At 47.5% G+C, this 16152-nt stretch overlaps 1 protein-coding gene across 4 annotated transcripts in view; it reads right to left on the bottom strand.

Moving 5' to 3' along the window:
- CHST11 (carbohydrate sulfotransferase 11) overlaps window positions 1-16152 on the bottom strand; it is a 264580-nt gene that overhangs the window by 124240 nt on the left and 124188 nt on the right. For all 4 annotated transcript variants that reach the window (XM_018048194.1, XM_005680565.3, XM_018048195.1 and 1 more), the window contains exon 2: window positions 13244-13329. In XM_018048194.1, coding sequence (XP_017903683.1) covers window positions 13244-13329 — 86 coding nt within the window. The remainder of the gene's footprint in view (window positions 1-13243; window positions 13330-16152) is intronic.

Genomic DNA, 16152 nt, shown 5'->3' with positions numbered 1-16152 from the left:
ATGCAACTTCCGTATAAAACGAGATGAAATTTTCAAGAGGCTCCAGCAGTTCTAGAATGAAGGGTCTTCAGGAAGAACAGTTACAGAATTACACAGCAGCTGTGCTGAGAGGACAGTTGGGTGAGCTGAGCATGAGCTAAGGGACTGGCTTCATCTAATTCAAATGTGTCCCTCTGAAAGATGATAAGTACCTCTTGATGATGGGTTTCCAGGTTGTCCTTTAAAAAGAGTGGAACTCAGAATGTTTCGTCTGGGTTGTGAAAACCAAGGGCATATTTAATTCTTTACTCTTAGTGATCAGGGGGTTTTGGGGTGAGCGAATCCTTTCCTATAATCTCCTCTGCCAGCTACTGCTGTGGTCCACACCAGACTGTGGAACCAACACTGACCCAACAGAAGCCCGGTGGATTTACCACTTGGTACGGTAAACCCTTCCCCAACATGGGCAGCCCCTACCCTGGCCTTACCAAGCTGCCTGGTTGCCTTCACCAGCTCTGTGCTTCCTGCTAATTAAGAAAGAGACCTGGAATCATCCTCATTACTGTTTGAACACAGATTTTTGGTTGGGGTTCTGGCAAGAGGAGAAAAGATGGCGACCAAGCAGTGTCTCCAGTAAGTTCACAACACAGATCCAGGGGAACTAATGAAAACAGGCCCCTCCTGAGAAGAATGAACTGAGGGGACAATTATAGGCGGTTACTGTGCCTAACCAGGGCAGACTCAAAGCAAGCAATCTTCCAATTCTTGGGTACCTCCTTCCTATTTCCTGACAAAGTGAGGTCAGGAAGAGCCCAAACCATGAAGAAAATAAACTCAGACTGCGGCCACCCAAGGAAGCCCAGCTCAGTTCCTCACCCTGCTAATCCCCTTTACCCCAGGGGCACAGCACCCATGAAGGATGAAGCTATCTTTCAAAGGCATCACGTGGCCTTTGCTTCCCTGGTCCCTATTCAAAGCCACACTTCTTTCTCCCTGTGCTTAGTCACTCAGTCATGTCCGACTCTTTGCGACCCCATGGACTATAGCCTGCCAGGCTCCTCTGTTCATGGGGATTCTTCAGGCAAGAATACTGGAATGGGTTGCCATACCCTCCTCCAAGGGATCTTCCCAACACAGGGATGGAACCCAGGTCTCCTGCATTGCAGGCAGATTCTTTACCATCTGAGCCACCAAGGAAGCCCTCCTTCTCCCTGAGTTGAGACAATTAATGAACATTTAATATAACCAAAGGATCCAAAAGGCTGCCCATCCATCTAACCTGCCATGGGATGCCAGCTCCCTGCCTCTGACAAGAACCCCATGCAGCATCCACTTTCTAAGTTTTCAGAAAAGCAGAGCAAGCCAGGTTCCAGGAAAGGTAAAGATACTTTCCTGGTCTCCATCTCCAAAACCCATGCAAACTCTGTGCCACCTGTCCTTGGTCATCAGATGCAGGGACAGCTGCTCCTTCTGGGAGCCCCCAGAGAGCAAGCTGTTGTCTCAGGAGCCCTCTCCAGTTATCACCTGTGTAGACCACCTGGGACCCTGGAAGGATGCAGGTTTCCATTCTGCAGACCGGGGTCGAGGCCAAGCTCTGCATTTCTAACAAGCTCCCAGGTTGATTCCCAGGCTGCTGGTCTCCGGAACTATCTCTGAGTTAGGAAAAACCCAGAGCAAGTGATTCTCAAACTGTGGCTGCACCCTGGGATCAACTGGGAGCTTTGAAAAAAGTACCAGCTTCCCCCAAATTCTGATTTAGGGGTTGAAAGTGAGGGCGTTTTAACTTTCCTTTTTTGATTCTGAACTGCAGCCAAAACAGAGACCTTCTTGCTCTGGAAGATAAAGTTCCCTTTAAACAAGTGGAAGATGAGCTGGCTACATGGAGCCCTGCCTTCCCAGTGATCTAGACTTCAACTTTCTCATCTGCCCCCAGGATCATTTCCTCCTTCCTGGCTTTTGTGCCTGAATGATAGTCACAGCAAACAGCAAACAGCAAACACCTCTGCCAGCCTCATTCTGTGGGTTCACACAATCCTCAGAAGAACCCCATGAGGTCAGGGCTAGTATGATTATCTTCATTTACAGGTGAGGAAACTGAGGACAGAGACGGTAAGAAGCCATCCCAAGCCACACAGCTGGTCCTAAGGCGTGTGCTCTTAACCATTGCTAAAGCCTCAGACATTCCCCCTTTTTTTCTCAGAACCTTCCCCAAAACACTGGGACAGGATATGAGACCTGGATCCAAGCAAGCATTGAGCTGGCAGGCACTCCGCAGCCAAGCCCTGCCCTGGCAAGACGCCCCTACAGCTGTGGACCTATCTGCGGGTACCCTGTAGGGCACAGGCTGGAGAGGAACACACGGGCGGAGTGGTTTCTCCAACAGTCCTAACGATAGCCAGAGCTCTATGCTGGCTATTTTGTGGCTTTAAACCCCTGACGGAAGACAAAGGGAAGGAAATATCGCACCAGGCCGTTTTAGGCAGCAGCAGAGTCTGCCTGGGCGTCCCACCCCTGGGGCATGTTCCAGAAAGACCAGTTTCCTTCCAGAGTGGCTCTGCACCTGCCAAGGCTGAGGCAGGGCCAACCTGGCAGCGTCCCCCAGCGTGGTCACGCAGATACCGAACAGCAGAGCATCAGCTGGAGACACTGGAGCTGCAGACTTTTGTACAAGTCAGGAACGACAGTGACATTGGTTTTCTCACATCCCTGGGCTGCCGGTCCTCACCAGAGGGGTTCGATGGGGTGAACCCCAGGAAAGACAGAGCTCTAGTCGCTCGCGTGTCAGGGCATCCTCTCTCCGCGGCTGGTGTTTATTCAGGGGAGACTGGAACCACACATCCTGTGTGTCACCACTTCCGTGCCTTTGCTCAATCGGGGTGACAAAGGCTACGCATATACACATGCACCCAGGACTGCACACACTCACACAAGCATGGGCCTCCTCTAGCTTTCTGGTCCCTCTCTAAGCTCCTCCAGGTTTACACACTGAACTCAAACAGAACTTCTTTTTGTGATGGTCAGTTTACTGGCCTGATTCACCCATTAGAGTATGAACTAACCAAGGGCAAGGGCTTCCTTTTTTTAAATGCCCGCACATCTAGCACAGGGCTATGCACACAGCAGGTGTCATGGATTGCACTGCACACACCCCTACCTCCATCCATGTATTGAGATCCTAACAGGGGTACCTCAGAATGTGACCTTATTTGGAAAGCAGGTCACTGTAGATGTAATTAGTTAGCTAGTAGAGTAGGTGGGTCCCCATCCAATACATTTGGAGTCCCTATTAAAAAAGAGAGGTTTGGACACAAGCACACACACAGGGGGAACATTGTGTGAAAATGAAGGCAGAGACTGGGGTGATGCTTCTATAAAGAAAAGCCAGGGATCGGCAGGAACCTGCTAGAAGTCAGGTAAGGAGCATGGACCGGATTCCTCCCCAGGCTCTCAGAGGAACCAACTCAGCCAACACCTCAATCTTGGACTTGCAGCCTCTAGAACTGGGAGGAAATACACTTCCATGCCGACAAAGGTCCGCAAAGTCAAAGCTATGGTTGTTCCAGTAGTCATGTATGAATGTGAGAGCTGGACCATAAAGAAGGCTGAGTGCCAAAGAGTTGATGCTTTTGAACTGTGGTGCTAGAGAAGACTTTTGAGAGTCTCTTGGACACCAAGGAGATCCAACCAGTCAATCCTAAAAGAAGTCAACCCTGAATATTCACTGAAAGGACTGATGCTAAAGCTGAAGCTCCAATACTTCAGCCACCTGATGCAAAGAGCCAACTTACTGGAAAAGAGCCTGATGCTGGGAAAGATTGAGGGCAAGAGGAGAAGGGGGCAGCAGAGGATGAGATGGTTGGATGGCATCATCAACTCAATGGACACAAGTTTGAGCAAACTCCAGGAAATAGCAAAGGGCAGGGAAACCTGGCATGCTGCACAGTCCATGCGGTCACAAAGAGTCGGACACCACTGAGTGATGAACAACAACAACAGGCATCAGCCTGGAGTGGAGATGCCCTCTTCAGACCATGGACCTACCGGGCCCCAGCAAATCTTTGGGCTTAATGGTCAGCTGCGTCAGTGCCTCCGAGGGCACAAAGCCCTGGTCACCTCCTCAGTGTGATCGCCACACACCAGGCTTGCTCACAGCCCAGGACAGGCAATTCACTCAGTGCCAAGCACCTACTGAGCTCCTTTTCTGTGGCTGGCTGGAGTAGCCTCCAGGTACCAAGATGAATGATCAACCCCTGCTCTCAAGAGGCTCAAAGTCTAGTGAGATCATTTCAAACACATAAGGTAAGTGTTACGAATGACACGGGTGAGGAGAGTGCGGCATTCCATAGACCTGCATTGTCCAGTATGGCAGTCACCAGCCAGATATAGCCACTAAGCATGTGATGCATGGCCAACCCAAAGTGAGATGCGCTGTGTCAAATACACATGAGACTTCAAAAAGTCCATACAAAAACAAGAGTGTAAAATATCTTAATATTTTTATTGATTTAAGGTAGCAATGATCATATATTGGTTATACTGGATTAAATAAAATATGTTATTAAAATGAATTTAACCTGTTTTTCATTCTACTTTTCAAAACGTGACTGCTAGAAAATTTCAAATAACATATACAAATCATATTATGTTGTAAGCAGGCAGTAGCATTCTAGGACATTTAACCTGAGTTTGAAGGGAGAAAAATCAGGGTGAGCTTCCTGGAGAAAGCTTCATCTGAGCTAATGTAAATGTTTAAAAAACAGCGCTGACTGAGCAGCTTGCCATGTGCCCAGAACTTGCACTATAAATCCTAATTTAATTCTTAATAACTGAATAGTTGGTATTTTACTCCTGCCTTATAAACAAGGTCTCCAGGGCTTGAGAAAGTTTAGCTATTTGCCCCAGAATTCACAGTATTAGTGATGGAGGCAGGGTGTAAACTCTGCTCCCCACAAGACCCACAGGCCAACTTGGCCATCAAGAGGGAAGCAGGATGGGGAGGAGGCTGACGCCCACGCTACCCCCATCCCACTCCCATGTCTTTCTTACAGAGAATTTAAGAACAAGCCAGGGCTTTGTCTCAGTTCTATCCATCTCAAGAAGGTTAGAATCCAGTTGACTGTGAAGCTCCTTGAGGTGTATAGTTTACAGAAAAATCAAATTATGTAGAGGCCTCTTATAATTGAGGGCAATTTAGGAAATAACTTTCCAAAAATGGTAGCTTTTACAGCTGTGTTACCATTTGGAAATTGCTGAGGTCGTTTTGTCACTTGAATGCCTTCCTCTCATTGAAATCTACCAGACTATATCCACACAGCCTGATACAGAAGGACCCCATTAGAGAGCTCAGCTACCGAGATTTGAATATATTGGGTCAAATTAGGTTTCCAGAAACAGAACAACCGCCTGTACAAACCGCCTGTGTGAAATGTGAACCAATCCATGAAATCAATGGCCTCGCATTAACATGGGCCAGAGATGGTCTTACTTCACAACAACTATCACTGACACACTTACCTACATGCTGGAGGTAAAACAGACACAAGCAACCACAGGAGACCTTTAAAACTTCACAGCTGAAATTGCCCATTTTCCAGGATGTGGGTTGAATGTACACATGCGCACACACACTCCATCCAGAGGTACTCCTGGCCTTAAAAATCAGCACAGCAAGCTTCCCAACAACTGAGTCTACCAGACACATAATATCAATCAAAATTTTTAGGCAGTGCTCATGATGAATAGCTAGTAGCTTTTAGGCAAGAGGAAATCATCTATCTTATTATTATTCAACACAAGTCCAAGTATGCATCTGCCAAACATCTGCGCCTACAGGACAGGGACCAAGCATGATCCCAGACCCCCTAAGAAAAGTCTCAGGTTACCTAACTCAACCCAGATCACTAATGACTAGCGACTATCACCCACTCTGCTCTGGGCACGTCCTAGGTGCTTTTTATACACAATGTTTTTGATAAACCTCACAAACCTGCAACTCTGGTATCACACTCCTATTTTACAGATAAGGAAATCAAGGCTTGAAGAGGTTAAGTAACTGCCCCAGGTCATACACCTGGGCTGGGATCCTCCCCTTTCTTCCAGCATCCAGTCATCTCCACCAACCCAAATTGTGTCTGACACCAGATCCCCCAGCTGTCCTGGCTGGATTGGAAATCTGACCAAGGACAGCTTCTCTGGTTCAAGAATAAAGAAGCCGCTGGTCATAGTGAAAAAGGCAACCTGCTGCCCCAGGTTTCTGCAATGGGCTCTGCTCATCCATTCTGATTTGCAATGAATAATGAAGCATGCTCCCAAGTGCTGTGTGTAAGATCAAGTTGATGTAATATTTCATCTTTGCCGGCCAGCTGCCGTTCTGCTGGGCTGACAGTAAGTAATATCTTTGAATAAGGAGCCGATCCACAACTAAATCAATTAAGTAGACAGCTGTTGGGTCAAAGCAAGATAATTAGATGGACTCGTCATTTACCAGGTGGTTGGTAATGAAGGGATTAATTGACCAGAGTTGGGGACTGTCCAATGTCTGCTCTCTTGCCTTCCCCAGTGGATACGGCCATTCAGTATCTTTCTTCCCGAAGAATGATTTTCAAGGAAGAGAGCCCTTCCATGCTCATTTCTGAGACTGAAGCTGATCCTTCAGAAGCGCCCACCTGATGTCTGGCTTGGAACCAGTCTGGGGTTCTCCTTTTTATGGAATCAAGAGCCAAGTGGCTCAAGTGTCCTTTACATGGGGCTCTGCCCGATTCACTGCCCAAGGGCTCGACTTCTTAGGTTTGTTCACATAATGAGTCTCCAAAGCTCAGGGCATCAACCAACCGTCCATGGAGCATAGGAAGGAATGTGGTCACCTCGTATTGATGAATGAGGCTGAGTGCAAATAGGTAACATGGTCCTTCATATAGAAAGACCATAGAGAAGATAGGGAGCAACCTCCGTGCACATGGGCTTCCCTTGTAGCTCAGCTGGTAAAGAATCCGCTTGCAAGGGGGGAGACCTGGGTTTGACTCCTGGGTCAGGGAGATCCCCTGTAGACAGGAAATGCTACCCATTCCAGTATTCTGGCCTGGAGAATTCCATGGACTGTATAGCCCACAGGGTCGCAAAGAGTCGGACACAGCTGCGCTACTTTCACTTCACTTCACTTCAGTGCACATGCTCTGAGCTCCTTTTCATGTAACAGGTGATGAAGAACCAAAGAATCAAAGATTGTATTTTTTAGTTTTATTTTTTATCCATGCTGCACAGCATGTGGGATCTTAGTTCCCCAACCAGGAATCAAACCCATGCCCCTGCCTTGGACTGCCAGAGACGTCCCCTTGAAGGTTTGAAAACTGGAGGGGTCCTTCAAGAATCTCCAACCGCCCCCCCCCAAAAAAAAAGAATCTCCAACCCAGTGCTTTGGAACTCAGGCTGCCCATCAGAACCAACTAGGGAACGTTGGTTCCACCCCAGCCCTATCCCAGACCAACCCCCCGCCCGCAAAAAAAAAAAAATCAGAATCCCTGGGGATCTGGGCACTGGTGATTTTTCGAAGCTCACGAATACACGAGGTGTGGGGAAGCATGGGTACAATTCAACCCCTTCGTGCTACAGAGGAGGAGACTGCAGTCAGGAGGGGCCAGACCTCCTAAAAGAAGTTAACAAGCAGCTGAGCCAGAAGCAGAAGCTGCTTTGTAAGTTGCACACCATCTCTGGGGGTCTCTAGGGACCACTAACCCCTCTGGAAGGGTGAGCAAGCCTTATGAAGCTGGTACCAAGCTGCCCCTCTTCCGTATCCTCTCCAGTCAGCTTACAACATGCTCTTTCACGCCTGCTACAAACCCCTCACCATTCTCTGAACGTGCCATGAACTGTCCCACCGGTACACCTCACTCCTGCTGTTTCATCCCTCTGTAATGCCATTTCCTCTGCTCTGTCCAATGAAGACTGCTATGTCTTCAGAAGCTTGGCTCAAATGCCGCCTCCTCTAGAAAGCTTCCCATTGTGCCCTGCCCCTCAAAGGGTTAACTGCTCACTCCTGATCCTCCCATAAACTTTCAAGACACTTCCAGTTTCATCGAATGGCACTTATCACGTTCTGTTACCTACATGCCTCTCTTCCCATGTCTTTTCCCTCTGTTTATCTGATAAACATCTGTTGACAAAAGAAATCTTGGCAAGCCTTGCTCAGAAAACCATTTAGGTTGGAGCTGGAAGAGTTTCCCACCTTCCTTTGGACAACTCAAGCTTTCTTCAACCTTAAACTTAATCAAAGACCCTGACTTCCAAATGTCACCAAGCTGTACTATCCTATAGCAGAGTTCTTAGGGAAGGGGAAAGAAGAGACTCCCACTTAGCCTGGCTTCAGCCAGGAAAGAAAGACTGCTCCAAATATCATGTTCCATGAGACAAAACAAATCTGCAATTGTTTATTGGACATCTATCGTGCATTCTATGAACCCTGGCCCCTGCCTTCAGGAATTCTGCAACTATCCTGAGCTCAACTTCAGTCACCATGAAACAGAAACTCAAGAAAGCATTTTTCCACCCAGGAAAGATAATGGGATAGAAGTTCTTCCTCCCACTTTCTCTCCCAATCAGGTGGACCCAGCACAACCATTAAGGAGCTATGGGATCTTGGCAAATTGCTTAGCTCCTCTGATCCTCAGTTAACTTATCTGAAGGATGGAGTTACAGATAACCCTCCTTCTAGGACTGTTGTGAAGATTCCATGAGATACATGTGGAAAGTCACTGACATTCAATGAACAGTAACTTTCTTCCTCCTTTCCCTTCCTCCTTCCCTTCTCTCCCTCTCTCCATCCTTCTTCTTGGAGCCCATCTTATGGAGAAGTAAATATACTTAACACATAGAAGACTGCACCAATAAAGGTTCAATTTTTAAAATTATTATTACAATAAAATATTGACTGGTCAAAATACTGTATTTTCTGGTCCCTAGGGGCCCCTAGGAAGGTTTGCAGGCCACTAGCGCATGCATGGAGGCCTCCTGGACTTATAAGTTCCTGGTTAGCCCCTGGACTGAGCATCTGTCTTCTCAGAACATAGTAATCACAGAGCAAGTGCAAACGCTAAAGAAAGAAGCAGGCAGGGCAGGGCTGAACCACATGAGTGATGCCGGGAAGACTTCAGGGAACCCACGAGAGGACCGGGAGGTGGGTGAGGCAAGACAGGCTGTCCCACCCCTCGCTGGCATTTTTGGGGCAATTATGCCCTATTAATGGCTGACAGCGGAGCTCTGCCCTGCTGTCTAGGCTGAGTGGGGTGGCCCGCACATGTGTTCGGCCCGCAAATATGCAGTTGGCAACTCTTGAACTTTCGGTGACTTGACGCCAGCTGATATGATCAGCAATTACGCTTTATTTTGGGGCCAGGAAGACAGCGGAGAACCAGGAAAATTATAAGACATCAGAGTACAGTTTTTCTAAGAATATCACCTACAAACTTTTTTTCCACCCACTGTTGTTTTAATGGTTAGGGCACTAAAATAAGAAAACCTTAGACACTAAAAGCAGATTATAGCCAATTTTCCTAAGGGAGCTTTTAAGATTTTTGTCCAGTGAAAATCTGGATGTGATTTTTTTTTTCTTTCTTTTTTGGATGGGGTAATTCTTGCCAAGAGAACTTTGCTGGCAACAGTGAATACAGCACAGAGATAAATGGATTTGTAGCTTGTCCTGGATTTGAATTTTTATTCTGCTTCTTACAAGCGTGTGACAACTTCCTTGGCCTCAGTTGTCCCGTATGTAAAATGGGGGTGTACCACCTACTTTAGGGCTTGACACAAACATTCCATGAGAAGTTTATGAGCATCCTTGGGTCAGGAAGATCCCCTGAAGGAGGCCACAGCAACCCACTCCAGTACTCTTGCCTGGAGAATCCCACAGACAGAAGAGCCTGATGGGCTGCAGTCCACAGGGTCTCCGAGAGTCAGACAGGACTGAGGCAACTTAGCATGCATGCACACAGAGAGCATTTGGCCTACATTCCCAGTACCTGGTAACTGAGATGGCTCTACTTGCCATAATGTTGGTTTCCTTACTGTCTAAAATACACAGTTCCTGTTTTCACCATCATATATCAAACCCAAATAACCAGTCAGCATAAAAAGGGGAAATGGCATCTCCGGGAGCAGTTTGGTTTCTAGCAATTACAGTGTCTGTCATCTGCCTCTGTGATAACATCGGTCCAGACTTAGCAGCTTCCAGAGCTTGGCTGGTAGGGGAACACGAGAAACCAAAACCAAGGCCCACTGGGTGCAGCATTTGTGAATGTCTTATGGACACAAAACCAGACTTGGCTCCACAGGCGCTCCTGCTCCCTTCTCTCCTCTGAACTCTCCAGCCCACAGCCATCCCAAAGATCACGAAGACAGTTTCTCGGAGAAGCGCCACCGACGGAACGTGTGTGGGAAGAGAACATAATTGCAGCTTGTAAAGGAAACCAGCCTAAGAAAAAAACATTCCGGGACAACATCCCGAGGAAATGCGGAGATCTTCCTGCAGGGACATTTTCCTGGTTACCAGCAAAAGGGGACAGACAGCTTGCCCACAACATTCTTGATGGAGGCTGGTGACTCACCCACCTACTCCCTCACAAACGGCTCCCAGAGATGCCTGCCCCATCTTCCCTCCCAGGTCCTAGGCTTCTAAGTGAGCATCTCATCCAACACTGCCAGATGGAAGAGATGGAACGTTCTACCCAGGAAGGTTCTCTTCTTTGATTGGTTAACAAATAGAACAAGCAGGGTCTCCCTCACCAGGTAACCCACTCAAGTCAACCTTGGAATAACAAGGAGAAGCAGACACAGAAGGCTAACCACACAAGCCCTGCTCAGCCTTTTGTGCCCAGTGCCTGGCACTGTGCTACATATAGTAGGCGGCAGTAGACGAAGAAATGAATGAGTAAATGAATGAATGAATCTGGGAAGGAGCAAACTCCACAGAAGGCATTGAGCAAGGCACATCTTCTCGTGGAAGCCTGCAAGGCAGGAATTGTTAGCACCATGTTATAAAGCAGGGAGGCAATCTCAGATGGGTTAAGCGTCTTGCCCACACTCACACAGCTGTTACATGAAGAAAACAAACTTTGAACCCAGGTCTGACCCTTGAGTCAAGGCTTCCAGCAGTGAAGCCATTCTCACAATCATGATAATGGTAAATCATGTTTACTCTGCCCCTGACACATCAGAATTATTTTATCCTCCCAACACTCCAGAGAGATGGGAAAGCTGACCCTAAAGAGAACTCATCATGTATTCAAGGTTGCACAACCAGCTGGGAGTGAAGGAGGAATTTAAACCTGGACTTTCGCTCTTTCAATCACAGACACTCAGGGGGCACCCACTATAGGCCAGGGTTGGGGACGCCACAATGACTGGTGCCAACACAGTTCATAGACTACCTGTCCAGAGAAACATCTACTTCAGAAATAGCTTTTCCCATGACACCATCTGCTGCTCATAAAATTTGCTCAGGAAAGCAGGAGCCCTTCAGCAGTCTTGTTTCAAAAGAGAAATAATCTGAGAACAGAGGAGGTCAACTGAAAGAGACAGGTATGGTTTGCGTCTTGATAGCACATGTTTTCAACATGTTTTACTGGAAGAGGGGTTTTCCTGGTGGCTCAAAAGGTAAAGAATCTGCCTGTAATGCAGGAGACCCGGGTTCGATCCCTGGGTCAGAAAGATCCTTTGGAGAAAGGAATGGCAATGCACTCCAGTATTCTTGCCTGGAGAAATCCATGGACAGAGGAGCCTGGTGGGCTATGGTCTTTGGGATCACAGAGAGTTGGGCACGACTGAGCGACTAACACTTCCACCAATCAGAAATCCTTTCTATTGAAGTCTCTTCCTAGGACCAATATGTGAACAGGAGAGACTGGCCTATAGTAATCAGATTATCGGGACACCAAACAAAAACCTAAACCAAGATAACCAACAAGGACCTACTGTATAGCATAAGGAACTATACTCAGTATCTTGTAATAACCTATAGTGGAAGAGAGCATTTTTTTAAAAAAAGTATTCATATCTATATATATATCTATATATGACTGATTCACTTTGCTGTACACCTGAAATGAACACAACATTGTAAATCAACTATACTTCAATAACCATTTTTTAAAAAAGGCCAGTTCCCTGCTGGGTTACCAGAAAGCCCAGCAAAGGAGACATCAGGCAATCTGAGTTTGCAATGACCTGGTTAATCTGGCCCCACCACACTGAGTTCCAAAGTGACGGGGCTGAAAGAGAGGTGTGAATTAACATGGTTAGGCCACCCATTTTGCACAAACTCAAGAGTCCACTTTTCCAAAGGGTGAAAGACAAGAGAGAGATGTGGAATCAGAAAGTTCTCAGACTTATCCCTTGGCAAAACTTCTAGGAATTCAGCACTTCTAGGGAAGCAAAGAGTTTCTTCCTCTGCAAGCACCCTGGTCCACAGAAATGCTAACTTAAGAATTTGATACAAAATCAATCTCAGAGATTATAGCCAAAGCAGTACATTTCCCCTCGTTCCCACCAGCTATCAAAGGTCAGCTAATGGGTCACTAGTTGTTCATTCACCAGTTCTTGGCATCACAAGCTAATTAATGTTCTCCCAAAAGGGCCAGCCTTGGAGTCTTCTCATCAAGACCCACACACACCAACATTGCCATCACCATGGCAACGAGGCCTCCTCCTTTTGCTCCTAGCTTTCCATGGAGAGCACTGTGTCTTGGTTGGAGCTTATTCTGCTCAGAGAGGAACTCTTCATAATCAAGCTCCACTTACCATGACAGTCACTTGGCAAAAAGTCTCTCCACACAAGGGTCTTAGACTGGCGCAGTGAGATGCACCTCTTGGGGGCGACTGATCTAGGTGGTGAGTTCATCCCCCATGTGGGCCTTCTCTGGGGACATCCACGGGGAGACGGCACAGACTGGCAGGCTCTGCAATTTCAGAGTCCCCTTGCTGGCACCTGCAGCTATGTGGTTCTCAGGGACCCAAAACCTGAGCAGGTTCAAAGCTCAGTCCAGCACTCCACCAAGCCATTCCTCTCATTCAAAATACCTCTTGCTAGAATTGCAGAGCCGCTCTGTAGAGAAAGGGTGACCGAGAAAGCAACCAGCTGAAGGTAAAAACCCAGGCAGTGGAGAGAAATGTCAAATCCCCAAAGACCAGAATTTTGGAGTTTTTCAATCCCCCTGCCTCTCCCAAAAACTGACACATGGATTCTGAGTGGAGAAGCAAAGAAGTTTCCAGGGCTTACCTGGGTAGGGTTGTAGAGCTCCTGCAGGGGGCTTCGGGACCCCTTCCGGCAGCAGATGTCCACACCAAAGGGGTTCCTCCGCATGACTGAGGAGAGAAAGCGAAGGCTCATCAGAAACAGGCAACAAACATTTGCTGTCTGAAGAAGAAAAAGGCACAGAGGAGGGAAGAAGAAACAGGTGGGAAAGGAAGAGAGAGAACCAGCTTCTGGCTGAGCAGGTCCTTTGCCCACTGCCACGGGGCCCCATGGATCTTCCCCAGCTTGCAGGCGTGTCCACACCATGTAATTCTCACGTATCAGGAAATCTTCTTTTGATTTTTTCCCCCAATCATTTCACAAAAACAGGCAGTGGGTCGGATGTGGCCCCTGGGCTGCCGTTTGTTGACCCTCTCCCCTGGGGTCGGCAGGACAAGCCCCAAACACACACCCTGTGCCCTGGAGCCCTCTCTGGGGAGGGGGCGGGTCCCGTGGGCAAGGGTCCATACATAAAAGCCATTAGAATTTGATTAAGCAGTCGGTCCAGGGAAACACTGGTTCTTTGTTCTTCCACGGTTGCCTCGAGAAGAGGGGAAAAATCCACGTTGTGTTTTCCTTTAATTTATTACTTCATTTTTCATTTCCACCCCAAACGAGGTAAACTGTTAAAAGCATGCAGGTTGCCCTCAGCGCACAATGACATAGCAACACTTTGGAGGAGGAAAAACAGCTGTAAAACTTGTAAAATTCTGCCCACCCCGTGCAAGATTAAACTCTCCCCGTGGCGGCAGACAGTCGCCCCAAGACCAATGGCTACGAGACCGCCACAGAGCAAAACCCCACCATGGAACCCATTAAAAGTCAGCTTTTATGGGGGGCAGTATTATTTAATTGGTTTATTTTTCTAATACAAGGCCTTTAAAATGCTTTGACCGTGTGGGGCCTGCGACGTGGGCCCTTTCCCAAGGCCGGCCGCCCTCAGGGCCTGCTCCAGGCCTGCCCACGACTTCCCTGGGCGCCCGGTGAACCAGCCGTGGCACTCCAGGCCACAAAAGCCAAGGGGCCTGGTGCGCTTTTTATGGGGTTGACAACAATCCTGCCATTTATGGAGGGTGCCTCATGTGCTGGGCACTTGGGTTCCATATAATCCTTCACACAGTGAAGGAAGGGCCTTAACCTCTCTGAGCCTCCCTTAACCTCAGGAATTTGACCAAGGCAGAGGCCATGTGGGGAGAGAGCTGCCAAGCTGAGACTCAAACCTCATCACTGGGCTCCTTCATACCCAAATGATAGCACCTGGGTCTATTTATCCTGTGCGTCTAATACACCAGAGGAGGTCAAGGGACCAACACACGCAGAGCATAGCAGCTAACATTTGGAGGGCCGTCAAAGTGTGCCAAGCAGTGCACAGGTGTAGGCCACACCACAACCCTGTGGGGTGGGCACCACTCCTGTCCCCACTTTATAGATGGGAACACTGAGGCACAGCAAGGTCAGGGAACCCGCCCAGGTCTCATGACTAGGAAGAGGTGAAGAAAGGATTCCAACCCAGGCAGCCCATGCTCTCAACTGCCATGCTGGCCCAATATCAAGTGTCAAGTCTACCAAGCATCTCAATAGTTCCTGCTGGCCCCAGACCAGGTTGGCTGGCCACCTCTAGGACAGGTGATTTAAAATGTAACCCAGTATTACAGGAGTCATCAAAATGATGTGACAGGACAGAAAAACTATTAAGTTATTATCTGTATTCATTTTCTTACTCAACAAATTTTTATTAAGCACCTTGGATATGCCAGACATCAGGTATGGGGGCAGAGACCCCCTCCATCGTATTCATGTTGTATCTCTGATGCTTGGTGCACAGTAGGCACTCAAAGAGGTTCATGAATGATGTAGGATTCAAGGCTTCCTTTACACCCATCAGACATTGTATCCTGCTAGGTAAAAAGGAAACGGCCAGTGGCAACAGGCTGCTGTTATTTTTTTCCTTTGAAAATGAAAGGTCTGATGATCAAAAGCCCTAAGAAAGGAATCCCTAAGGACATTTAACGGTGGCCTTCCGCTGCCCACCCACCACGAGTTTCCTTTAGCTACAGGACTTGTTTTCTCCTTTCTAAACATGGACGAAATGCAAGACCATTTTGTAAGAATCTAACTGGTTCAATTCACAGTATGATTTCTTGGACCCAGAAAACAGTTGTGTTTACAGATCTGCCTTGACTTATGATAGGATGAGATTATGTCCTGATAAACCTAAGTTGAAAATATAAGTTTAAAAATGCATTTAATACACCTAACCTCCCAAACATCATGGCTTAGCCTACCTAAAACATGCTCAGAACATTTCAATTAGCCACGATTGGGCAACGTTATCTAACGCAAAGCCTATGTTATGATCAAGTGCTGAATATCTCATGTAATCTATTGAATATGGTTGCTGTTGTTCAGTTCCTAAGTCGTATCTGACTCCTTGCGGCCCCATGTACTGCAGCATGCCCGGCTCCCCTGATCCTCACTATCTCCTGGAGTCTATTCAAACTCATGTCCAGTGAGTCAGTGATGCTATCTAAACATCTTACCCTCTGCCACCCTCTTCTTCTGCCTTTAGTCTTTCCCAGCATCAGGGTCTTTACAAATAAGTCAGCTCTTCACATCAGGTGCCCAAAGTATTGGAATTTCAGCTTTAGCATCAGTCCTTTCAGTGAATATTCAGGGTTGATTTCTTTTTGGGTTGATTGATCTCCTTACTGTCTAAGGGACTCTCAAGAGTCTTCTCTAGCACCACAGTTCAAAAGCATCAATTTTTCGCTGCTCAGTCTTCTTCGTGGTCCAACTTTCATAGCTGTCCATGACTACTGGGAAAACCATCTCAGCCCATTTTCAGAGAAGAAAACGGGCCCCAGGAGGGCACGGAATGGCCAAAAGCGCCATGG

Source organism: Capra hircus, chromosome 5 (assembly GCF_001704415.2).
Source record: "Capra hircus breed San Clemente chromosome 5, ASM170441v1, whole genome shotgun sequence".
NCBI classification, from domain to species: domain Eukaryota; kingdom Metazoa; phylum Chordata; class Mammalia; order Artiodactyla; family Bovidae; genus Capra; species Capra hircus.
The sequence above is the reverse complement of the archived record's forward strand: the minus strand, read 5'-3'. Positions and strand labels throughout refer to the sequence as shown.